Source organism: Limanda limanda, chromosome 22 (assembly GCF_963576545.1).
Source record: "Limanda limanda chromosome 22, fLimLim1.1, whole genome shotgun sequence".
Classification (NCBI taxonomy): Eukaryota; Metazoa; Chordata; class Actinopteri; order Pleuronectiformes; family Pleuronectidae; genus Limanda; species Limanda limanda.
The window spans coordinates 3428008-3454305 of record NC_083657.1 but is presented as its reverse complement, the minus strand read 5'-3'; the positions used below and the strand labels follow the sequence as shown (position 1 = coordinate 3454305).

Here is a 26298-nt window from a genome sequence, read left to right as displayed (position 1 = left end):
ACACACGTAGAGAATGTGGCAGATCGTTGGAAGAATGTTGCTGTGTCACTGTGAGAATTCACTTCATTATAATCAGTGACAGGTCAGCGTGTGTGTTTGTGCTTATTCCGAGTTGCACAACCACCTGGATTTTATTTTCTTAAGAGTCATAAAAACAACACGGCCGCTAATCCTGTTTTTTTTTTATATAATATTTATCTTCCAGTCGATTTACTTCTCGTCCAGTTCTACGAAACCTTGACCCTGTTCAGACCTGATTTTAACATCTGCCTCTGCAGCCTCTGAATTGAAAAACAGCAAATCAAACAGATCTGAGAACGCCAGATAAATGAAATATGATTATTACACAACCTTCAACCAGGAGCAAAAATCAAACGCTTCTAGTTGTCATGACTCGTTCAGCAGCGACACCATGAAGTGTCCAAGTCTGTGGAAATCATTTAAAATCAAATCGATTATTTCAACGTGCCAGAAAAGGTCATTTCGAATAAATATGATCCTGACTCGACAAGATCACGCTCATCTGATATGATGGAGCAGCTGTGGGACAGTTAAAGATTTCCATTTTGCTCAATGAAGATCTGTGCGACAGAGAAACTTTAGATGTAGTAGAATTTATATGAGAACACGCTGATACCTGTTTATCACCAGTATTAACATCGGCAGTCATTTTTTATTCCTGCTTCACCTCCCTTCAATAGTATCACCTTCATTTCGGAGTAACTCGACTCTCTTATACGATCGCCTCCGTTCCAGAGGGTCATACCACCCGGCTTTTTTAGATCCATAGCATCTGATCTACTTAGGAGGCCCCGCGCCATGTGTGAGTGTGTGTTTAAGTGCGTGTGTGAGTCGGGGTCATGTCCGGGGCTCATGGGGGTGTAGGGAAAGCTTCTTAGAAGTGCTGGAAAACACTTAGCTCAACCACCGTGTGTGTGTGTGGCCTTATGGCCTTGTGACCCGCTTTGACCAAATCTGTGTGCGCAATCATCTTAGAGCCCGAGTGTGTGTGAGTGTGTGTGTGATTGTGTTAGTGTGTGAGTGTGTGAGTGTGTGAAGGAAGATTTAAGAAAACTGTGCCAGTGCATTCTACAGGAACCGAATAAAAGTATACAGCTCACACAGATTCTGGATCAACTACTGAGAATAAACTCAACCACAAGACAAATTCAGCGTGAGAAAAACGTCCGGATTAAAGACCCTGAATAAAGATGGATGACGTTTCTCCACTTTCCCCAAATATCCAGACATAAAGCGAAAAGATCTTGAATTCAAAAGCTTGACCAATAGTACGTCAGTCTCACTCAGGAACACGAGCGTGAGAAGAGAAAGACAAAGATTATTTGACACGTGCTATGAGTTTGTATTTCGCTCCATGTCCCATCTACTAACATGGAAGAGGTGTATTTTATGACCTATAGTCCAGGCAAAGTAGCGTTTTCCGACCGACTAATTGTAAAAGAATTTTTTTCAGCATAGATTATTTCTATGAGGTGTCCAGAACAACACACTAAAAGTCCTAAGAAATCCTAGTTGAGGAAATATGTTTAATTCTCATCAATGTGTGCATATAAGGCCCGGCAACAATACACCCAAAAGGGGCTATTTTTTTCGTTTACTCCTATCAAAATGAAACTTTACACAATGAAAGTAACCATGAAACGTAACATTTTTTGTATTACAAGTTTCTTTGAAAATTAATTTTAATATGCAAGTGAGCTATACACTCATCGAATATGCCCCAAATAGGCTTAATATTTTCCTTTACTCCTACCACAATAAAACTATACATAGTAAAAGTATTTATGAAAAGTAACTTTTTTTGTATTACAAGTTTCTTTTGAAATGAATTTGACAAGCACATGAGCTGGGTGTATTTTGGGCATATTCGATGAGTGTATAGCTCACTTGCATATTAAAATTAATTTTCAAAGAAACTTGTAATACAAAAAATGTTACGTTTCATGGTTACTTTCATTGTGTAAAGTTTCATTTTGATAGGAGTAAACGAAAAAAATAGCCCCTTTTGGGTGTATTGTTGCCGGGCCTTATATGCACACATTGATGAGAATTAAACATATTTCCTCAACTAGGATTTCTAAGGACTTTTAGTGTGTTGTTCTGGACACCTCATAGAAATAATCTATGCTGAAAAAAATTCTTTTACAATTACTTCTATTTTTGGCTCCAAAATGGGCTACTTTGCCTGGACTACTATACAGTCTCCAGCTATGATGAGGATGAGAGGGCACATTTTAATGAATCTCTGCCGAGTTCAAACCTCGATATATTCACAGGAAAGTGCTTCACGTGTTCTCCTGTCACTTTCTCTTCTTCACGGGCCTTTTGACGCGAAGCGATGGGTCACGTGATCAGTTTAACACTTTTGGGCCGATGGTCGGTGTTAAGGATTACACCAAACAAATGTGAGAAGTCACAAGCAGCTTCTGTGATTACTAATCCTGAATTTTTAGCACCGTCGCCTGAAACTAAAATCTTTGTTTAATTTACCAGCTTACTGGATGAAATGATTTCTCTAAACTTTCATCGGGCTCTGCAGTGAAACCGGGTGCTGCTCGTGGTGCAATATGAAATCCTGACGGAGCGTGTAATGTCATCACGACCGGGCTGCAGAGTCAAGAGTCTGAGCCGCGGTGTAATCTGGAGCTGCTGACCCGAGCAGCTCGACCCTTTAATGAGCTTAACGGGCCCCATGTTAACGATCTAACCCGTAACGAGCTGATACTCTAACGAACTAAAGCAGATTGTCCTGCCCTGTGATGTCTCATGCTAACATGCATGGAGACGGCTTAATGTTACACACACACACACACACAAGGACACACACACAAGGACACACACGAACACCAGGTGTGCACTCATGTCGACATTCAGTGGGGATCAGAGACTGTAAAGTGAAGCCAAAGAGTCTTGATCGCCCCCTGGTGGCTGGCTGCATAATAGGTTAGAAGCCCCGCCTCCTCCATGTTAGCAGATGGAACCAAAAAATCAGTACACGTCAAATAAATGATGGTTTCTGCCATTTTAGGTAGTTTGGTTTTAATTAGTTATTTAAGTTAGGGATGACTGGACTACATGAGTCTAAAGACAAAGGAACATTTTGTAAACTACGATTAATATTTTTTTGAGAGAGTGGTATTAGTGTGTGCTTGTGAGTGTGTGTGTCTGTGTGTGTGTGTGTGTGTTTGTGTGTACTGACAGGCAGGTTGGTGAAGACGCTGAACGTGCTCTTCAGAAAGGCGATCAGGTCGACCAGGTAGTCGCTGGCGGCCACAGTCCCGCCCCCCTGCACCGCCGTCAGCCAATCGTAGTCAGCCAGCTGCAGGAACTGGTCGATCTTGGCGTTGAGGTTGGTGTAGATCTCCGCCTCCGCCGCGTGACGGGCGTCCTGCGAGAGGGAGAGGGGGAGAGAGAGAGAGGGAGGGAGGGAGAGAGAGAGAGAGAGAGAGGACATGTGAAAAATGTCAGATACATTTTATTTCTGTAATTTGACCATTGATATAAAGGTAAAGGAAGGAAGATGAACAGAGAGAGTTACACAAAGCAGGAAAAGAAAAGATTTGTTTGAGGAAAGGAAGTTAAAGACGGAGAGAGGAAACAAGGGAAGAAACCCAGAAGGAAACCAGGAAGGAAACCAGGAAGGAAACCAGGAAGGAAACCAGGAAGGAAACAAGGAAGCGTGCGGCTACCTTGAAGGTGGAGGTCCCGTACAGCTTGGTGGCGTTGGCCATGTCGGGAGGAACGTTGGTGATGTTTGATATAAACTCCTCCAGGAATTGGCAGCACTGCTCCAGGTGGGTGGTGTTAATGATCACCTGCACCAACTGACACACACACACACACAGACAGACACACAACCAAGAGAAAACACAAACACCACAACTTCGTCATTGTGTCTTTTACATTTTTTCAACTTTTGCATACGGAATAAACTCAAGAGAAGAACTTGAAAGTATATGAATACTTTGTTCTCTGAAATGCACACGCACACACACACACACACACGCACACACACACACACACTACCTCTGCCAGCCCGACATTCTTCTTCTTAATGGCGTAGTGCAGACAGTGGCTGAGGGTTCTGGTCAGAAGCAGATTTGTCGACTTGCGGATCATATCGTCTACCTCCGTGGAACTGAGGACACACACACACACACACACGTGCACACAGACACACACAGACACACACACAGAGAAACAAAGAGAATTAGTGACTTTGCAGAAGCGATTTTGTTCCGTTCCTCGCCGGGAGCTCCTGCGTCTGAACGCCAGAACAAACAGTTTGAGCGAATATCTCAGTCTGCGAATGTGTCCGTTTGGAAAAAGTCTGTCAGACACTTTAAATTAGCACAATTACCACATCATTAAACTGTTTGACTAAAGCAGAAGTCTGTCACTGTCTTAGACCTTCGGGTTAAATCTGCAGCTTCTAAATAATTAACTGAAACAACTCGGAAAAATACACATAATTGAATTTAAAGACATCTGGGCTGCGAGAGAGAAATCCAAATTCCTCCAATCCCCCAACCTGATGTCGGCTGTGCATTTTATAAATTCATTCCGTGCCGATCATACTTTAAATCATGAAATTAGCACAAACCAGGTGTAAGACAACCTGCAGTCGTCTGTAAAGTCTGAAACAAGCTGAACATTTCTTTCTAAAACAACCGTTTGACTTATTAAATCACTGACCCACTATCGAGTTTGTTATGTTTGAAATGTGGGTTATGTTTGGTTTACAAAGAGCAGACACATTTCTGCACAGTTTGGAGGCTTTAGTGAGGTTTTTGATGGCAGCGTGTTTCCCTGGCGAAGCATCATCTGCTCCAAGAGTTGGACTTCAGAGTTGAGGCCAATGTGTGTGTGTGTGTGTTTGTGTGTTTGACATTAGCACGAGGTCGGACACACACAAGGGAGAGCTACAAACAATGACACACACACACTATTAAAATCCCTGTCAGGAGACTGTGAGGACACGTTTTCAGAGGAAGAAAAAGAAGATGAAGTTGTTGTAAATATAGCAATTTGTGTGTCGTTCCCATTTTGGTATATATATATATTTTGTATGTATTTGTATCACACACACACAAGGTCAGAGGTCAAACATGCATGACGCAGAGGAATTCAGTGGAAACGTAAGCGACCCCTTTCTCCTACTGTGAGATAATGATGAGGAATCTGTGTGTGTTTGTGTGTGTTCGATTCCAGAGCCCTGTGGGTAACAAACACATTCCAACAAAATCAGTAAATAGTCTTTGCCTGAAATTCAACCTAAGCGCATGGACACACACACACACACACACAGACACACATCAAGTTGCCTGAGGGAGAGCAAGAGCTGGAATTCCAAACTCTACTTTAGTTTCCAAAAATTTGGAGGAATCCTAAAAACGTTCCGACGATTCAGAGCAGGGGGGAAAATTCCTGAAGCGGCAGAAATGCAGAGTGGACAGAAATGGAAAGTGTGTGTGTGTGTGTGTTTGTGTGTAGAGTGGCAAAAAGTAAATGTACGCTAGTGAACTCTGCACACACACACACACACAGATAAAGACACACCGCAGGATCCAGATTGAATTTCATTGTATTTATGCCACCATCAGTCACAATAAGCGCTCGGTGGTCGCCGCTGTCAGGCGGACGCCAGCAGCCGTCAGCGCCGGCGTGTTCAACGCACCGGGAGGAGCGGAGGGATACGTGCAGAGGTATTTGCTAAAAATACACAGAGAGCAACAAAACAATGACAACAACTGGAAAGAAAGAAAGAACGGAGTCAGCAGCGAAAGCAGAGAGAGGTCGGAGTGCACGGAGCCAGGAAGCCACAGGTATGCACCACGAGAACTGTTAAGAAACACACAAACAACACACACACACACACACAATGCACTGGTGTGTGGGGCCGTGAGCAAACAACTGTGGTCATAATGATGCAAAAACGACTGAATGGGTTTCTACCAAAATTGGGGGAAAGGATAGAACGTGGACTAAGAAAGAACTGGTTTATATTTGGCGTCTTTCTTCACCCAGATCCAGGAGAAATAGGTCGAATTGGAAAAGATCTTATTGGGATTTGTTGTTTCTTGGGGATATAATCATGTGAAATAATTCAATCTGGACTCATGAATAAACATTGGTGTCATTTGAGCCACATCATTAGAGCGGTTAAACTCGTACTGACCCACTAACAGACGCACATTTACACACAAAACCTAAACACACGGATGTGGACAAATAATGCAAGTGATACGAAGAAGATTGAAGTAAAACACACACACACACACACACACACACACACACACACACACACACACACACACACACACACACACACACACACACACACACTCATTCAAGCGTGATCCTTTTCCGCCAAAATCAGAAATGTGATCAGAGGTCAAGGTCAGAGGTCAGCGGGGGATCAATGACCACAATCCTGCTCCAGCATCCGGACGGCGTGCGTCTGTGTGCGTGTCTGATATCGGGCAGGAAGGCGAGTCGCCGCGGTAACCGGATCGCGGCGCAGAAATCAAGCCAGGTCAAATAGTGGAGTCATTACTCTGATTGAGACGAGCGATTAGTGATGTCTGGTCAGCGAGAGACCGGAGGAAAAGCTGTTTCCCTCAGAAAACATCTGTCGGGAGTCTGGTGGTGAGTCGGTGAAGAATCCAGTGAATCCGACCAAAGTAAACAAATCCTCGAAAAACTGATAAAACCTGATTGTACCAAAGTTTTATTTAATATTAACTTATTTCATCTGTGAAGCTGTTTAAAAAACCTAAAACCTCAAATTCAGATGATTGAATCTAAGACCTTTTAAAAAACCCAGACAGATCCATCCAGGGTTAATTAAACTGGATGGACAGACCAGTGGTTCACCAGTAGAATCAGCACTTTACATCCCATAATACAAAAACACAAGCAGACTCTTTTCATTCCTTCTGTCTCTTTTCTGTTCAGCGGATTCCTGTCCTTTGATTAGACGATTTCTTTCCGATCACTCCTCCTCCTCCTCCTGCTGCCTCTGTCTCTTTTTCTTCCGCTGGTCATGGATCAGTGATATTTCCAGGGTTCCCAGCCCCCACGGAGAATCCACACACAAACACACACACAGACACACACACACACAAACACACACACTCAAACACACACACATAACTACAAAAGTTCACCTACACATGCTGAACACACACAAATAATTAGAAACACTAGCAAACAAACAGACGAGTTTGACCCCAACGATACACATCACACAGAGCGATTCACAATGAGTGTGTGTGTTTAAAATGTGTGTATCTGTGTAAAAACTTTACAATTGGTCTGGCTGGACTTTTGCATCTGGAGTTGTACGAAGGTCACATGTGCAGTTGACGTTTCCGTGTGTCTGGCGGAGTCCCGGCCTTGTGGAAGACGTCTGGACAGCGGAAGTTGTTTCCTGATTGCTCGTCTCCTCAGTAGAAAAGGAGCTGCATTGTCTCAAGCCTAACCGATACACACTTAATCGCACACAAACATACACACACACACGCGTGCGCCAAAGAGCACACAAGCCACAAATCGCCAATCAAAGTCCAGCTTCTGTTCCATGTTCTATAGAGGTTAAGCTGTAGCCCCTCTGGGTTTCTGTGTGTGTCCTCATGAGGGCCAACACTAATGACACAAAGATCCCCGGTCCAAATGGAGAGAAACAACTGAGCAGAGTGTGTGTGTGTGTCTGTGTGTGTGTGTGTGTGTGACACTGGTGCAAAGTGATGGAGGAGGAAAAGGGAAGCCATACGGGGTCGTGAGGGCAAAACACTCCGACGACCCCGTGTTCGAACCCCAAACCAACTTCCCTGATAGTGTGTCTGTCAGTAGCAGAATCAGATTCTGAGTGCAGGTACCTGAGGTGAAGATCCTCAGAGTATTTCAAACAGGCATAGATGAACTCTTTGAGTTGACAGTAGACTTTTGGCACAAACTCGGAGAAGGGGAGCTTCTTGGGGAAGGGAAGCTGCAGGAAACGGAGCAAAACAAAAGGATTAAGTGGGATTTTATTCAAATTACACTTCAGATCAACTTCCCGTCGTCAAATCGCACAAAACAACACATGACATTTCTTTCCTCTTCTTCACTTTGATGTATCCTCAAGCTGCCATTGTGTATTTTATCATCTCCGCCAAGGACGTCACCCGCTCCTGAAGCCCGGACGTGTTTCTGAAATGTCCAGGAGCGGCTGTCAGTGAGATCACAAATGTCCGAGTCAGTTGCTCGGCACATTTTTCTGGAACTTTTCCTGCCGAAACCGAGTGAAATGTCCGATTGAGTCCATGTGAGAATTCAGCAGGAATATTCCCAGCGAGCGTTTGGGCGTGTTGATGTTTCTAACTCGTGACTACAAGATTTGGGATGAAAAAGAGAAGCCATAGACGTAGAAGACGAAGACGCAGGTCTGACAAGAGACACGTTTAGAGTCTATACATCGTGTCCTGCATTACCCAGAATGCTCCTGACTGTTCCAGAGATTTTCCTGTTTTTGTGAAGGAGTCTGACCCGGACTATCTCTTGCATAAACTCTAGAAAAAGACCAGTGGAGATCCAATAAATACACGTGGTTCCATAAGGGGACTGGTGGAAGTACGTGTTCTACCTGTTCCAGTTCCGGGTCTTGCAGGGGAAACAGGGAAGTGTAATGTCTGAACTCTTCCTCTGTCGACACTGGGATCGGACTGAAGTTATCTTGATCCAGCACCTGCCTGAAGAGGAGAGAAACCACAGGGAGAGAATTACAAGAAGCCAAACAGAACCATACACACACAAGTCCAGGCACACATACATAGAGTATAAACACAAACACACACACTCGGTGCTTGAGGTTTTCTTGCCACCTTCCCTCTTTCACCACCCCCCACTTCTTGTTGGCGCTCCAGAGTTCGGACGTTCCAACGTTCCATGGAGAGGCCGTGAACCGGAGAGCGCTCTCTCTCCAACAATACAACACAACATTCCTGTGGCTTCCCCAGTGTGTGTGTGTGTGTGTGTGTGTCTGTGTGTGTGTGTATGTGTGAGTGCTGGGTAAGGAGAGAGGGAGAGAGAGTGTTTGTTTGTCCGCTCTTGCTACTGCAAGTCCCACTGGTGTCATTGGACCAAAGCGATGGTGAAACAATGGCATGTAAGCACACACACATACGCACGCACACGCACACACACACACACACACACACACACACACACACACACACACACACACACACACACACACACACACACACACACACACACACACACACACACACACACACACACAGTGTCTTGTAAGGGTACCCATTCTGAAGGGCAGAAAATGTTCCGGACGTTTGCTTTTAAACACTTCCTCTCTCTGGGCCGCTTGTAAAACTTCAAAACCAGGACGGGGACGTTTCCCACAAACTCACACTGTTGTGTGTGTGTGTGTGTGTGTGTGTGTGTGTGTGTTTGCAACGGTGTGCCCTCATGACCTTAAGACGAGAAAGGGGAAGGTCAGGGCGGCGTGCACTCAGGAAAATCCTCAGCTAGTGAAAAACAGAGGCTTCACCCTGACCTTCCCCTGGTCTCTCTCTCTCTCTCTCGATCGTCTCTCTCTCTCTCTCTCTCTCTCTCTCTCTGTCGTCCCTTAGCGATCTGTACCTGAAGGCGATGTTCCACCTCTTGAGCAGGATTTCTCCGTACTGCTCCCGTATCTCCAGCAGCATGTCGAACAGCTGCGACACCGGGAAACCGTAACCCTGCAGCAGAGAGAAGCAGAGTCAGTGTCCGGCTGAATTCACAAAGGCCGACCTGTTTCCCGACCTGAGGCCTGAAGCAGGAAGGTTTTTACTGGATGATGGATTAAGAAAAACACATGAGAAATAAGGTTTTTAGTGCAGAGACCTTTATTCAGTTGTTTCCCTTCATAAAAAAATAGTTTGGTTGGTGAAGCATGAACTTCTATGAACTCACGAAGGAGAAAGGGAATGATGAAGAAGTTTGAGAAGCCTTAAATCATATCGAATGCAATATATGTGGATATAAAATCAACCATCACTACTTTAAATTACTTTTTTGAGTATGAAATGAAAACAAATCCCCCGAAACAGAACAGAATCCTGGTTTAAAAGGATTAAAACACGTCTGTCCGAGAGAGGGACAGGGAATTCAGTCGTTCTGTTACACCTCATCACTTCTTTTGGGCATCGTACCAACCCTTCATCAGCTCCTCCTCTTCATCTCTATCACTCGGTTTTCACCCACATCCCCTCTTCCCCCCCCCCCCATTCATCCCTCCATCCACTCATCCCTCACACTCAATCCATCCAGGTTCGCTCATACGAGCAGCGGAGAAGGAATTTATGGAGAGTCGAGCTCGAATTGAGAAAAGGTCTGAGATTGGCATCTGTTCATTTTCATAACGCTGGATAAGAGGTCTCCTGGGTTACAGCGCTGACTCAGCATGTGTCCAGATACCTAAACATTAAATATGAAAAAAGGAATAAAGCTCGAGTGAATCATTTCATACGTGATGTTGACCAGGGCTGCAAAGGAGGGCAGCACCTTCCTTCCTGTTACAGTGCAACGAGAACAATGCATCACACACACACACACACATAGAGAGACACACACACACACAGACACAGACACACACATACCTGCAGTGTATCAGCAAAGAGGACAATAAGGTTCTTCAGGTCCAGCACCAGGTCGGGGTCGTCACAGTACGACTGAGCAAATAGAGGAGAGTTGGGTTTTGTCATTTAAAAAAAAACATGGTATTTATCAAAGCTGTTTTTCAGACAAAGCACTGAACTCCTGACATTTTCCTAAAATTTTCCAGATGAGTTTTACGTGCTCTGCATATTTTTTTGTTTTTTGACGTTTCCTGCCAGCCCCCTTAAGGAAAAGTCAATGTGAGAATACAGTGTTTTGATGAGGTTTATAACACGTACACGTAGAATATGAAGATAGATAGATAGATAGATAGATAGAGTACTTTATTCATCCCCGAAGGGAAATTAAGTTGTCATAGCAGCCGGTATATTTGAATACAATTAAATACAATACAATAGAATAAAATTAAAAGGTAGAAAGAATAAAAAAACAGAAGCACAAGATAAAAATACAATAAAATAGGTAGATAAGGTGCAGTGGCAAGATGATGGTAAAAGTACTGATGATATGATGGTAATGGTATTGTTAGACAGTATATAAGAATAGTACAGTATATATAGTATATAATATAACATAATATATATTTATATATGATAGTAATTATACCAATATAAAAGCAGTATATGGTAATAATGGCAGCAACAGTATATATAATAATAATAGTAATGGTGATATAATAATAGTAATTATAACATGTACACATAAATAAATATGTGTAAATGAAGATGTCATTAGCCGAACATCACTTCATGTTATGTGCGGCCTCCTGCTGCTCTACAGGCTCCGCCCATCGCCTGAATGTTCCCTACATGTTCCTGTTGTTGTGAACGAGTCGGACCCCGGACAATCTTCCCGCACAGAGTCCAGAGTTCAGGTCTGAAAGCGGCTTAAGCAAAAGGATTTGTCTTACCGAGTGCGTCCGGAGGGCAGCCACTATTTTGGACAGCGCCAGCTCCCACAGCTCCTCCACGTAGGCTCTGTTCACCAGACCGTGCGTGGTGTGAAGAACGTGATCCTCCACCACAAAGAACCTGGACAGAGGAGAGGACACATGAGTGTTACAAACATGAAATCTTTATCGATGCGCTGCCGAGTTTGTCGTGGAGAATATTAGCTGCTGAAAGACAATTTGTGTTTTACAAGAGGACAAATGAAACGATGATTGTTGGACGGATGAGAACAGAGCAGAAGAATGGATGAAGAGAGGACTGAATGGAAGCTGATCAGCATTTCATGAGAGGCACGGGATGGCACGTCAGATGGGAATAGCAGACCTGTGTGTGAGTTTGAGTGTGTGTGTGTGTGTGTCTGTGTGTGTGTGTGTGTGTTATCGTCCAGCCTGAGCCATGTTTATAGAAGCGTCTGCTCTCGCCAGACGGACACAAGAAATAACAGCAATAAGCCAACCACCATCACACGCACTCTATCAGTCGTCACCAGTGTGTGTGTGTGTGTGTGTGTGTGTGTGTGTGCAATGGAGGGAACTGGATGGAGTGATGGATGAGAGGAAAAGTAAAAGGAGGGTGGGTGGGGTGAGTGTGTGCAGAGAGGGATGAATAAAACAACAGTCTGAGCGAAGGAAAGATGAAAAGATGTCAAACGGTCAGAAGTCACTCAGATGAAATGAAATGAGGTGTCACTAAACGCTGAATGTTTGGTTTCACTCAGAGCTTCTCCTCCTCCTCCTCCTCTTCATCCCTCACTCGCTCACTCACTTCTGCCAAGTTACACAAGATGGTTCACAATGGACAGACGGATAAATCATCAATCAAGGATGGACGACAGGTCGATTGTACACAATTGAAGCTAAAATATCCAGAGAAAATATGTCCCTCCATGTCCAATCAGTGTTTCCCATTAATACGACTGTGGCTTCTTATTTGTCCCGTCACAATATTTGTCTCATAAGGTCTCATATCGATAAAGCTATCGTCCATAAAGTTTTTTCTTTCCACGCAGACAAACATGCCTCTAAAGTCTCAGCTGCAGTTGTGCACGAACCCACAATTCTCTCTCACACTTGAGTCTGTGTTCCTGTCACTTGGAAATCTGTTTTATGTGCGAGTGAATTTAAGCTTTTTAATTCAGGAGAGAGAGAATTTGAATCGATATAAAAGTAGAAGAGTCTGGATCGACGGAGGAAAAGGAGAGAAAGACGACGTCTGACTTACCCGACAATCTGGTTGAAGTACCGCCTGTATCCCTCCAAGGTTTCATGCTAGACATGTAAAAAGAGACAAAGAACAGAGGATGGGAAAAACATGGGGGGGGGATACAAAGTGTAACGGCAGCAGAAAAGTACAGAAAGTACAAGAAGGAGAAATCAGCGCCAAATGTGCTGGTTTGTAATTTACCTTTGACGATAAATTTACAGGAGAGAAAGCATCAAAATGGAATTTTAAATACACTAGCAAACATATTTATTACAAAAATCCTAAACAATCAAAAACAAACACTAATTTAGAGTTCAATATTTGCTAATTTTTAACATTTATAATTTAAAATATTCAATTTCTTCGGTTTTCCTGATGATTACAGAAGTTACACATAGATTAAGGAGTGTGAGAGTGTGTGTGTTGTGTTGAGGGAGGAGGGTACAGTGAGTGTAGTTAGGAGTGTGTAGATAGAACAGTGCAGACACAAACACACACACACACACACACAGTGGGGGTGCAGGGTCATACCATGTTAGAGTGCGGCTGCAGCACGAGGCGAGCCTGTTTCCTCCGCTGCTTTCTGTAGTAGTTCTCAAACACATCACGCAAACCCTAAAACACAAAGTGCACGTGAGGGAAGGTGGAGGCACGATTGTACATGGAACAGAATATGAAAATATGGATTTTAATGGAAAAACATTTTATGTATGGACACTGGACAGTAAGGAACTTTCATAAGAAAACTAAACTCCAGTGAAATAAAATTAAAATAAATAAAGATGGACGAAATGTCAGCTCCTTATTTCCATCGATTTTCATTTGACACTCTTTCAATAAAGCTGGAAACTTGACAACATGTTCAAGACTGTGATGCTTCACATCCTGGTGGACGCCCAGCGCAGCCAAACGCTCACGGTTGTTAACTTAATGAGGTATGAAACCAAAGGTTACAACCAGTGCATGATGGGAAAGTTGAGATAAGGTCATACGGAAGAAGCTGAGTGTGTGTGTGTGTGTGTGTGTGTCTTTGAAGAGAAAAAACTGGTTCCTGTTCAGTTTGAGTTGGCGTCACAGGTCAGACGTGGAAACTGAAGCCAACACAAAACCACACACACACAAAATCTACTTTCTGAACTTGACCACCTTCGTATCGTTTCCTTCCATTACACAGAAGCTCTGTGTGTGTGTCTGTGTGTGTGTGTGTGTGAGAGAGAGAGAGAGATGGACTCATAGTCTATCTAAGACCCAGACCAGGACCCACAGTACTTAGTGAGCTCAGAGATAAGAGCCCAGGACTGGACTGATAACATGACATTCTCCCACCAGACCTCCACTGCACAGACACACACACACAGACACACACAGCTGACCTCTGGACCACCACCTGCTATCACTAGGTGGTAATAAGATAGAAGAACAATAATAGAAACATTAACAAACACACCAGTGTTTTATTAACTTTGATCTTTCCACAGAAAAAGGGAGAAAAATGAAAAACCAACATTAAACCTGCATTGATTAAAAGAATCGAAACTGAATAATCACTGAAACAATCTCTCAAAGGTTTTGATTAATCCATAATGAAAATCTGTATTTTAAAACCTTTATGTAGGTTCATTCTAGGGTCAACATCCTTATCCCTGCAGTGCTTCTAACAAACTCTGCCTCTTTGCAAACTCTGCATCAGCCACAAATACAATTAAACAAAGAATACACTCTTTAATATTTTTAATCGTACCCTTGGCCAAACAATGTGCATTGAAAACACATCAATAAGTTGTAAAGTGGATGTTAAACAGGAGCTCCGAGGTGGTTTCAGAGCAGCGTGGAGTTTGTTGTTGTGAGGCGACAAAACCTGTGTTCTTTAATTCCCAGTTTGACCCTCAGCTGAACAATGTGTGTTCAACAAACGAGCTGCATCAAACGGCCATGAACTCCTCATTACACAGAGCTCCCTCTCCCCGAGAGCCTCTCACAGAGGTGAAACTCAGGACTGTGTGTGTGTGTGTCTGTGTGTGTTGTGCAAGAGAGAGAGAGATCTCGGCCACGCCACATAAACGGAGGAGAAACAGGGACATGAAGAAAGAGAGAAACACAGACGAAGCCGAGAAGAGGCAGAAACAGAAAAACATGAAGCCCAAAAATAAAAGAAACAAAGGTCAAACTGGCTCCGCCAACCAGTGCAGTTTGTGTATATGATTCTCATTTCCAGATTCATATAAAGTTCTTTGGGACCTTTGACAACTGAAACATATTCACTTTATCTTTGAGCTCAAGTGACAACCGATCAAAAGTGGAAGAAACCCCAGATTCAAGAGGTCAACAGGTTTGACTTTGACCTTCGACCACTGAAATCTAATCAATCTATCGGTGAGTCCAAGTGAATTGAGCCAGATGGAATGGAACTCCCCACGGGCAGTCACTGTGATCTTGACCTTTGACCTTCAGGCCCCCAAAATCCAATCAGTTCATCATTGAGTCCCAGTGAAAGTTTAACTTGAAGACATTCCCTCCAGCTGATCTTAAGATACCGTATTGAAGTTATCCTTCAAAATGTTTACCCTATCAATGCTGCTAAAAACTTTAATCTTGATGTTTTCCTTCACTTGACATCTGTGGCACTTGTGTCCGTCCTGGGAGACGGATCCTCACGTGTCTCTATGAGGTTTCTACGTATCTTCACCTGTTAAAAGGGTTTTTAGTAGTTTGTCCTGACTCTTGCTGAGGGTTAGGAACAGAGGATGTCTCACCATGTTAAAGCCCTATGAGACGAACTGTGATTTGTGAATTTGCTATACAAATAAAATTTGATTGATTGATTGATTGATTGATTGATTGATGTTTCAAGGAAAACATAAACATACGTTGTGAGGTCACAGTGACCTTGAACTTTGACCTTTGGCTACCAAATTCCATTTAGTTCATCCTTGTGTCCGAGTGAATATTTGAACCAAATTTTAGGCGATAACATCACAGCATTGTTGACATATTAACGAGAATGAGACGGACCAGCAACCCCCTAAACCCTAATGCCTCCATGTCCCTGTGAACCTGAGGTCTGTGGTGGGACTGGGACCAGTGCGATGAACCAGCTGCTGGTTCCCTCCCGGCTCAGCGTGCCGGGCCTCCAGCCCGTGTTTACACTCATAACATCTCCGTCCACACACCGGCGTGCCGTCCGTGTGCCAGACACACAAAGGAGTATTGTTCAGGCCCCGGAAAGCCGCTCGAACTCCGGCTGGAAAACCGTGGACTTTAAACATGGAAAAAGAGAAGAGGCAGAGATGGAGGAGGAGGAGAAAACGAGGAGGCCTTGATTGCAAATGCGATTCCACTTCGAGCTTCACGAGAAAAATAAATGGAGCCGGTGCGAGTGGGCGTGTGCCAGTGTGAGTGGTTCTCGACATTTAACAATCCCAGTGTGTCGGACGGGGGTTTTCCAGTCGTCCGCTCGGATCAGTGCAGACCACGGCGCTGCACTTTGCTTTCTAATGGTAAATCAGGTTCTCTGCCCAATGAGCTGTCAATCACACTGTTAATGGATTCAACAGTTCTGTGTGTGTGTGTGTGTGTGTGTGTGTGTGTAGGCATACATGTCAGTGTGTGTATTAGCATGTATGTTTGGTTGTGTGTGTGTAATCTTGCTTGTCTGTGCATGTTTGTGTAAGTGTGTGTGTGTCTGACCTCAGAGTTCAGACCTTTCAACACCTCACTGAGACAGAACACACTCCTTTCCCCTCTCCTCCGTCTCTCATCCTTTCTTCTTACTCGCTCCCTTTCATTTCTTCCTCACCCTCTCTCTCTCTCTCTCTAATCTCTCCGTGTTGTTTTCATCCTCTTCTTCCTGTTTTTGCCCCTTTAACCTCCCAATGACCTCCCACACCCTCACCCCTCTACTCCTTATCGTTCTCTCTCCCTCCACTGAACGCCAACGTTACACTTTTGTCCTCAAGTTATCTCTCTCTCTTACATTTTTGTGAGCGATTGCACTGAGCAGCGTTGGTAAAACGTCTCTTGTTGCCAGTCGGGGTAAACTGCAATTTTCTCATCTTCTCATAATCATCTGACAGTGAAACAGCGTTTTGGCTGCAGAACAAAATCTCAGTTAGTTTGGTCGTCTGCGAGACTCACTCTCTTTCCTCTTGCATAATTATTTTCCCATGACATTTAGTAAAAAATACATTTTTAACTTGTCATGATTTCAGAAAGTCCTGCAGGTTAAACTGAAATAACCGTAGACTTCAAAATCACTGAGTGCAGTCTACAGACGTTCTCAAGGAATCTTCAAAGGTTTAAGATTCGTCTACAACAAAATCTGTGTTCCCGATCTGGACACCTGCACAATCTTTTCTATTGAGGTATGACTGTAGAAACGTTGAATATCAAACATCCCTCACAACTTCAGAACCATCTGATAAGAAGCCGAGGAAACGTTCTTTAGCACTTCATCTGAAACCAAAGGCCTGAAACTTCGTCACTTTTCTTTATTCTTTTCTTCCCGCTTTTCGTCTCTCGTCTCAACTTTATTTCTCGACTTTCGTGGTTGAAATTTCCCCTGTTGTTACCCGTCTAAACCTTTTCTGATCCGTCTCTTCTCTTTCCTCAAATCCTTGCTCCCTCCCTTCGCTCTCTCCATCATATCACCCCCTTTTACCCTTTCTGTAACCCTCCCTCCCTCTATCGCTCTTATGCCGTTCACTTTCTCCTTCCTGTCAAAGTTCATGCACTTCCTGTCCCAACCCCCTCAGACACACACACACACTGAACAGACACAGTCGACCCTTTGGCCGCATTGGCCCGGTCACAACCTGGACATGCCTGCAGGCACACACACACGCGCACACACACACACACACACACACACACACACACACACACACGCACACGCACACGCACACACACACACACACACACGCACCATATGGGCAACTAACCCAGTCATGGCCCAGTCAACACTTACACCCATGTCGCTTTCGCTCCATCTGAGATGAGACACGCACACGTTCCCCTCATTCTGTCTCTCAAACGCAGACACGCACACGCACACACACACACACACACACACACACACACACACACAGACGCACACACAGACACACACAGTCCTGGTTGGAGTGAAGCCAGTCCCGAGCCGGAGGCCTCTTCTCACAGCATCAGGTACCTCTACTCGTTGTATTTACCATGGCTGGTTACTATGGCGACATACTGTTGCGTGTGCGTGGTGGGAGCGGAGATATTAGACGTGATCACAGTTTGAATTAATACGGATGAAAGTTAAAGGAGGTGAAGAGGAGAAAGAGAAGAAGTGATTTACTCACCAGCACAGTGTAGATATGCAGACAGCTATAGACTGGAGAGAAATCCACCAAGTCCTGAGCTCCTGGGACCTGAGGACACAAGTGATACAGTTACTACCATACATGAGAGAGAGAGAGAGAGAGAGAGAGATAAGGACATTGCAGCTCTCGTGAAAGGTTCACTGTTGGTGGTACGATGTCATAATTATATTCCACAGATCAGTTTTCTCTGTGTGTTTTGCTGTGAAACTCTTTCGGAGACAATAAACCAGATATCAAGTCTCTAGAGGAGCAGCTGTAATATCAGGCATGAAATTCAAAATGGAATTATAGAGGAAGATGTTGAAGACGATGTTTCAAGGTCAAAATGTTTAGCTAATAAAGCTTTACTGAAGTCAGGTGGTCAGAGAAGTGGTGAGTGAGGTTAAATAAAGAGATCAAATCCACCAAACTGTTTTAAGCTTAGATTTTAAACTCTTGACAAATGTTACGAATCCAAAACCAAACTGAGCTGTAATCGACATCTATCCATCCCTGAATCCATTCCTTTCCCCTGACCCGTTTCCTCTGACTTCCACTGAACAACAGTGGCAATTTAACACAAACACACACACACACAAAGACAAAGCAACAACAACCATGTGCCCTCTTGCCCTCTGGAAAGTTTTCTTTCTGTAAAAACCATCCGAGGCACAACACAATGCCAGCTTTGATGTGTGACCTCACGCAGACACTGTCCTGACAAACAATAAGCGCAAAAACAAAAGGGTTGTATCACCGATAGACAGGGGTGGGGGTGGGGGGGCGCAGGGTCTGAACTTTAGATGTGAGGCTAGGAAGGGATGAGAGTGCAACAGGAAGTCGAAGAGAACAAGATGAGGAAGAAACCAACGACGCATAGAGGACAAAAAAGATTGGAAAAGAAACACAAACAGGAGGGAAACAGGAAGTCTGAAGAAGAGGAGGAGGAGAAGTCAAAAATAAATGGATGGAAAGAGGAGGGAAAGAAAACCAAGAGATGGAAAGCAAAGCACAGGGAGGGAGGGAGGGGTGAAGAGGAGGAGGAGGTGTGGGTCAGGTAAGAAAAGAGGAGAACAAAGGGAGCGGAGGAAAATAGGATGCCGTGGCACAGGGGAGACAACTGTAAATGAAGGGAAGGGGAAGAGAGGGAGAGCCGTGGCAGAGGCCGGATGGCGTGAGGAGACGGGACGCCGATGGTTGGCAACGCCGCGGCCAAGGGCGCCAGCGCGGTCGTAACCCGGCCGACCGCGGGGTCAGGCCTTTGTTCCAGCCAAGGTCTTCCCGTGAAGAAGGTTGAGTTGAGTTTACAGGACGTAAATAAGCCAAAGGGACGACAGGGACCTGAGAACAGAATGGTGGCCGGGCCGTGTGACCAGTTCAGCTCGACTCTCTTCCACCTCATTGTGCGGCGCTTTCCCCCCCGAGCGCCGAACAACAAAGAGGAACTTTGATCCCGCGAGGGACGACGCGAGGAGTTCAATGTCGAGTGACGACAGACGAGTTCATCTTCTGGACAGAGTGTGAGCGACGGAGATAAATCCGTCTCCTGCTCCTCAGGCTGAGCTCAAGGTCGTTTCAGTGACAAGACTGAGAGAGACGACTTCAAACAAAGACGTGTTGATTCCTCAAGTTCCAGCGACATTCTGTCAGACTGTAAAGACAGTGGAGCTCACGCCTCCGCCAACAATCACATGACACGAGGGATATTAAAGAAAGAATTATGAATTAGACGTCAGGAAACACAGCCCTTGTCTTTAAAATCTGTTTATGACTTTCCTACTGTTGGTTGTTCGTTACTTCGTGAAAAGTGCTCTGCACAGGGTTCCTACAGGTTTTAACAAGATAAATTTAAGACTTTTTAAGACCTTTTTAAGACCACTTTGAATAGAGTTTAAGACCTATTTCACGACCATACTGGCAAAAAGTATGAAGGAAAATTACTATGAAAGAAGAAATAAGTCACAGAATTACTTACAAAGTAAATTTATACCCATTCAACATAAGAACAATAACAATACACAAGTCAAACAAGCTTTAAACATGCTTTAAACATGCATTAAACATGCTGAAATAAATTGAAATAAAAGGATTTTCCATAAAACATGTCCAGAGAAGGAAATTAAACATCCCATCGAACACTACGAAACCTCTAACTTCTCAGCTCTGGCCGAATCAAATTTAAGACCTTTTTAATACTTTTTAAGGCCTAAAATTTCTATTATTAAATTTAAGACCTTTTAAGACTTTTTAAGACCCCGCGGGAACCCTGTCTGCAAATAAAGGCATTATTATTATCATTGTTGAGAATGCTCCATGTTGTTAAGGAAAGTCACAAAAAGTTCCTGGATCTGTCTTTTTATGTTAATACAACTTAACTTGTTTAGTTTTTACCTTTTATAAAAACTTAAATGGTTTAAGGCAACGGGTTTCCTCGAATTTTTCAAGTAAAGTCAACTTATTCGGGTTAAGAGTGAAGGTCGTTTCAGTGAGCGAGACGACTTCAAACAAAGACGTGTTGATTCCTCAAGTTCTGGGGACATTCTGTCAAACTGTAGAGACAGTGGAGCTTTCCTACTGTTTTTTGTTCGTCACGTAAGTTCCTGGATCTGTCCCTTAACAATTAATATCAAAATTTAAGAAGTCCTTCCCAGACCAAGGCCCAGATCCCACCAGCTGGTTTGGTGGAAATCGGTTTATACGTTTTTTACCAAATCAAACTTAGAAACAAACCAACTCGAATGTCGCCCTCTGAAACCACATTTACACACGCTCAGAAATATCAGTTCCTTTAATCAGAGAAAGTTTTTATGAATGTTCTGTTTCATTTTCACATGTGTCTTGTGTGTTTTCCTCACTTCATCCTCCTCCCCTTCCTCCTCCACATCCAGAATACCCGAGTCCTGTTCTGACGCCGGACTGCCACCTGGTCCACCGCTGTCGGTCAACGCCGCCGCCTCCTTCCTCCCACGTCGGCCAATCAGGGCCCTCGGCTGGGTGGAGATGGAGCTGTCCAGCGAGCACTGGAGCTGGGCCTGAAGCACAAAAGAGAAATATATACATCAAGGTCAAATACAAACCTTTTTAGATTTCCCAGAACATCTTTGAGGAGGTTCTTCTTACACTTAGTTTTTAGCCTCAATCTCAGAGTCTGACACCAAAGCCAGATTTTGTTATTATTAACACTTTTACAGAGCAGCAGCGCCCCCTGTAGCCGCACGTGGGGAATAATTCTGTTGGGCTCTGAGTCCGAGCGATGAAGTGGTTTTCGTGTGGAGAAAAAACCCAACTGAACGGTGGATATTACCCATGATCCTCTGCTTCCTGACCCTGAAGAGCTGCTGATGTCACAAATCCACCAAACTATGTTTAGAATTCTTCATATTTAAACAGTTTCCTGCTGAATATTGGAGATAAACTCTGTTTTTTTAATAACTTTTGAGTCTTTTAAACTGATCTCAGTTCAGCTTCACTCTTCAGCTGCAGCTGGTTGTGACAGTTGAAGCTGTGAGTCTCAGTCAGTTCTTCTCTCAGGAGATGGAACCCACTCACCAGAGCCTCACAGACCAGACGCTCAGGGAGAGAAGGAGGAAACTTTCTCCTGCTTCACAGCCACTGAACCATCAAACTCACTTTAATGAAGCTGCTGCTTTGAGGTAAAGGTTTCCTAGTGTTGCTTTAATCCTTTCAGCCGAGTGAGCCTCACATCTGTGTGGTTTTTTCGGGAGTTTCAGGAAAAGCTTAGAATCTGCTTCTGTGTGACGAGGTTGAAACCTTTGACTGAGACCTGCCACACCTCGTCCCCCGATGGTGGAAATGAGCTAATAAAAGTGATTTACCAAGGCAGCTAAGAATAAAGCAGAGGGGACAGGAAGGGAAGAGCAGGAAGGATGAAGAGTCAATGAAACCAAAAAACAACAGACAGAAAATAAGTGGTAAAGACTTGAAAGCAGAGACAGGGACGACGTCACGTATTGATCTGAAGTTCTGCTTCGTGGAAACTTCATTTTAGTCGCATTAGAAGCAATTAGGCAAAGTTAAACATTGATTATAAAATCCAATATGAGACTAATGTTAAAGTAGGTTTCATCTTTGTTCTTCGGGCGATGCAGCAACGATCGAAGGAACATTTCCCAAAATAAACAGACGTAAATGAGGTGGAGCGAAGACATAAGGAAATGGAAAAGATTCACAGAACAATGGATGGTTCAATATGTCCTGTCTGGGTCGATATTTTTGGGGGGGGGGGGTGTCAAGGGACATGATGCTTTATTTTCCTGCCACTGCATCGGATGAAGAATACTAAAAATAAAAATAATCAAACAGCAGGAAGTTTGGGTTATAAAGTAATGGAAGCTTGTATCCAAAACACAATGAAAACAAAGTCTGGAGGCGACCAGGCGCACGTCTGAATCTCCATTTGTACGAATGTGTCGTTTTCTCTTGTTGCACACGACAAAGTTGATATTTGCCTCTTTAATGTTACAAAAATATTAGTTTTGTAATGGTTTTTCCAAAAGCTGCAAATATCAGAGTATGGAAATGTCCGTTTCTCGGGGATCTATATCCATCAATCTCTATTCCCACGCAGTTCTGTGGGAAAACCTTGTTGTGTCGGACTGCATCTTTCCATCCACTCCCAAAAACAGGCTGAGAACGCCACGGTTTCCTCTGCTCGCCGGCGCCAGCACGCGCCCAAACCTCTGCCGCTTCAATCTGTCGACGCGGACGTCAATAAACACGTCAGAGGCTCGGAGCGGCTCGATTTCAGCGGTTCATGACAACGATAATGAGAAAAGCTGGTGTTCTGGAGAGGGTGGATATGCACAAATACGGAAGGGGACGATATCAGTGATGCTGGGAGAATACAATGCCATCTTTGATCTGATGCCCACACATGCACTCGCTCACACATGAGTCATATCGGACAATACAAAATGAGTGGAAAGGCCCATTCCTCTGCAAACGAGATGAGGAGGAGGGAAGCCAGAATTTAACCAACACGAACAAACAATCTCCCAAAATATTCTCACCACATCACGAGTGTTTTCCCCGCAACTCTTCAAAAGTACCTGGAAGAGGCCGACGACTTCCAGAAGTCTCCGTTCATCTTATCGGCTTCACAACTTGGCACGTGTGTTGTTAAGGGACCAAGGAAATGCAGGGATTTGAAATTAAATTTGAATAAACGGGCAAACGTCACCTCGTAGTTAGTGGACGCACAACAGCGTCATTGCAGATAAACCAGGTGGGAGACACACAAAGTTTTCTGCACCAAAGACTGTTTTATAAAAAGCTCTCCCAAGAGTCATATCGGACAATACAAAATTAGTGGAAAGGCCCATTCCTCTGCAAACGAGATGAGGAGGGAAGCCAGAATTTAACCAACACGAACAAACAATCTCCCAAAATATTCTCACCATATAACGAGTGTTTTCACCGCAACTCAAAAGTATCTGGAAGAGGCCGACTACTTCCACAAGGAAAAGCAGTAATTTGTATATGTGATACATTCAATATTTATTAAATTTGAATAAACAGGCAAACATGTTAGTTTGTTGTAGTTAGTGGACGCACAACAGCGTCATTGCAGATAAACCAGGTGGGAGACACACAAAGTTTTCTAACATCATTCTGCACCAAAGACTGTTTTATAAAAAGAAGGGCTGGGCAAGTTTTAATCGAGTTAACTCAAGTGATGAGTTAACTCGATTCATTATTTTATCTCGCATTAACTCAGGTTTGATTATTTATTGTTTTATTGTGAAAGTCAGGCTTTTATTTTGTGAAAGTCTGTTGCTGACTGCTGCAGAACAGGAAAAAAGAAAATAATTGGCGGATAAACAATCGAGTTAACTCATCACTTGAGTTAACTCGATTAAAACGAGTTAACTTGCCCAGCCCTAATAAAAAGCTCTCCCAAAATATTCTCACCACATCACAAGTGTTTTCACCGCAACTCAAAAGTATCTGGAAGAGTCTAGAACGGCTGACTACTTCCAGAAGTCACCGTTCATCTTATCGGCTTCACAACTTGGCTTGTGTGTTGTTAAGGGACCAAGGAAAAGCAGGGATTTGTATAATATTCAATATTAATTTAATTTGAATAAACGGGCTAACGTCACCTCGTTGTTAGTGGACGCACAACAGCGTCATTGCAGATAAACCAGGTGGGACACACACAAAGTTTTTCTGACATCGCTCTGCACCAGAGACTGTTTTATAAAAAGCTCTTCACACGACGTCTAAGCATAAAAAAGAACAAAAAGTAACGGTACATTGAGGAAGTGTTTGAGGAGGAGACTCACTAATGACACGGAGGTAGCTCCACATGACAAGAGAACACACACGTTTACAACGCACACTGCACTAGTTGTGTAGAGGACGGACACAGACCTTCCATAACGAGAAGAGCTTTCTCCTGCATGGAATTCCTTTCCTCTCCGATCTTTCAAAGGCTTTCTCTTTCTTTCTTTCCTCGTATAAATGGACGTCAGCACCTACGTCAAATAATTCCACTTTAGCATTCGTCAACAGGTGTGCGTGTGTCTCGGGGGGGAATCTACGGGTTGTACTCTGTACACACTCGTCGCACAATATCACCTTCTGTTGGGAACAGGAGCCTTTTTAACTCCCGTCTTTTGTCCGGGTGGAATTCCAATGCGGCACTTGGACCTCAAGTGCGCGAGTGTGCGTCATATCCTGCGCAAATGACCCGTGAGAAAAGAGGGAGTGGAGGATGAGGGGAGAAGAAGAAAGTGAGGATGATGATGAAATGGGAGGGAGCCGACGGAAGGAGAGCGAGAACAAACTGCTGGAGGATAAGAACCAGAATCTATTATGAAATTAGAGAATTAGAACAAAAAGTAAATTTTGTATTATTTGTTTAATAAACAAAAATGTAACAATTTACTTTTAACTTTATTCTTTAAAATAACAGGGTTTAATCTGCTCATATCGGCTTGTTTGGTCATTAATTAAATATTAAAAATGTTATTGTTTTAGTTCTGGTTCCATGGTTCAAGTATAAAATCTATTAGGAAATTAGAGAGCTAGAACAAAAAGTACTTTTTTTATTATTTGTTTATTCTTTAAATTAACAGGGTTTAAATCTGCATTGTTCGTGAAAGACTCATATCGGCTTCTTTAGTCTTAAATTAAGTATTAAAAATGTTATTGTTTTGGTTCTGGATCCAAGGTTCAAGTATAAGATTTGCACTTCTACCGAAAAACAATCTGCCTTTTACTTAAAGTACATCTCACGTTATTTGTTTATTCGTTAAAATAAAAGGGTTTAAATCTGCAATGTTGGTTAAAGGCTCATATCGGCTTGTTTAGTCGTTTATTAATAAATGAAAATGTTATTGTTTTGGTTCTGGATCCAAGGTTCAAGTATAAGATTTGCACTTCTACCGAAAAACAATCTGCCTTTTACTTAAAGTACATCTCACGTTATTTGTTTATTCTTTAAAATAAAAGGGTTTAAATCTGCAATGTTGGTTAAAGGCTCATATCGGCTTGTTTAGTCGTTTATTAATAAATGAAAATGTTATTGTTTGGGTTCTGGATCCAAGGTTCAAGTATAAGATTTGCACTTCTACCGAAAAACAATCTGCCTTTTACTTAAAGTACATCTCACGTTATTTGTTTATTCTTTAAAATAAAAGGGTTTAAATCTGCAATGTTGGTTAAAGGCTCATATCGGCTTGTTTAGTCGTTAATTAAATATTAAAAATGTTATTGTTTTGGTTCTGATTCCAAGGTTCAAGTATAAGATTTGCACTTCTACTGAAAAACAACATCTCACTGCACTTTACTGCTGGATTATGTCCTATGACTGGGATCAGGATCGGGGGGGAAAACCCTGACCGGACGTCCCCTCTGTGTGGATCACTTTCTGGCAGCCAGACGACAAGCCAGAAATAATGGTGCGCATTGCCAGTGAGCTGTGGAGCATTATTCTGCAGACACACACACAGACACACACAGACACACACACACACACAGACACAGACACACACACACACACAGAGTGACTTGACACAACGACCTCTAAGCGTCTCTTCTGGTTTTCACCGTGATGATTCCACACAGCGAGCGCCCGGTGCCACCCTCGCAGCACGCGCACGCATGTGTGTGTTCAGTAA

The 26298-nt window shown here is 43.5% G+C and overlaps 1 protein-coding gene across 2 annotated transcripts in view; it reads right to left on the bottom strand.

Moving 5' to 3' along the window:
- exoc6b (exocyst complex component 6B) overlaps nt 1-26298 on the bottom strand; it is a 71434-nt gene that overhangs the window by 31595 nt on the left and 13541 nt on the right. For both annotated transcript variants that reach the window (XM_061095934.1, XM_061095935.1), the window contains exons 7-18: nt 21010-21186; nt 18155-18223; nt 13365-13448; nt 12852-12898; nt 11591-11711; nt 10662-10733; nt 9664-9761; nt 8648-8753; nt 7902-8011; nt 4048-4159; nt 3711-3845; nt 3221-3409 (exon numbers count right to left, since the gene is read on the bottom strand). In XM_061095934.1, coding sequence (XP_060951917.1) covers nt 3221-3409; nt 3711-3845; nt 4048-4159; nt 7902-8011; nt 8648-8753; nt 9664-9761; nt 10662-10733; nt 11591-11711; nt 12852-12898; nt 13365-13448; nt 18155-18223; nt 21010-21186 — 1320 coding nt within the window. The remainder of the gene's footprint in view (nt 1-3220; nt 3410-3710; nt 3846-4047; nt 4160-7901; nt 8012-8647; nt 8754-9663; nt 9762-10661; nt 10734-11590; nt 11712-12851; nt 12899-13364; nt 13449-18154; nt 18224-21009; nt 21187-26298) is intronic.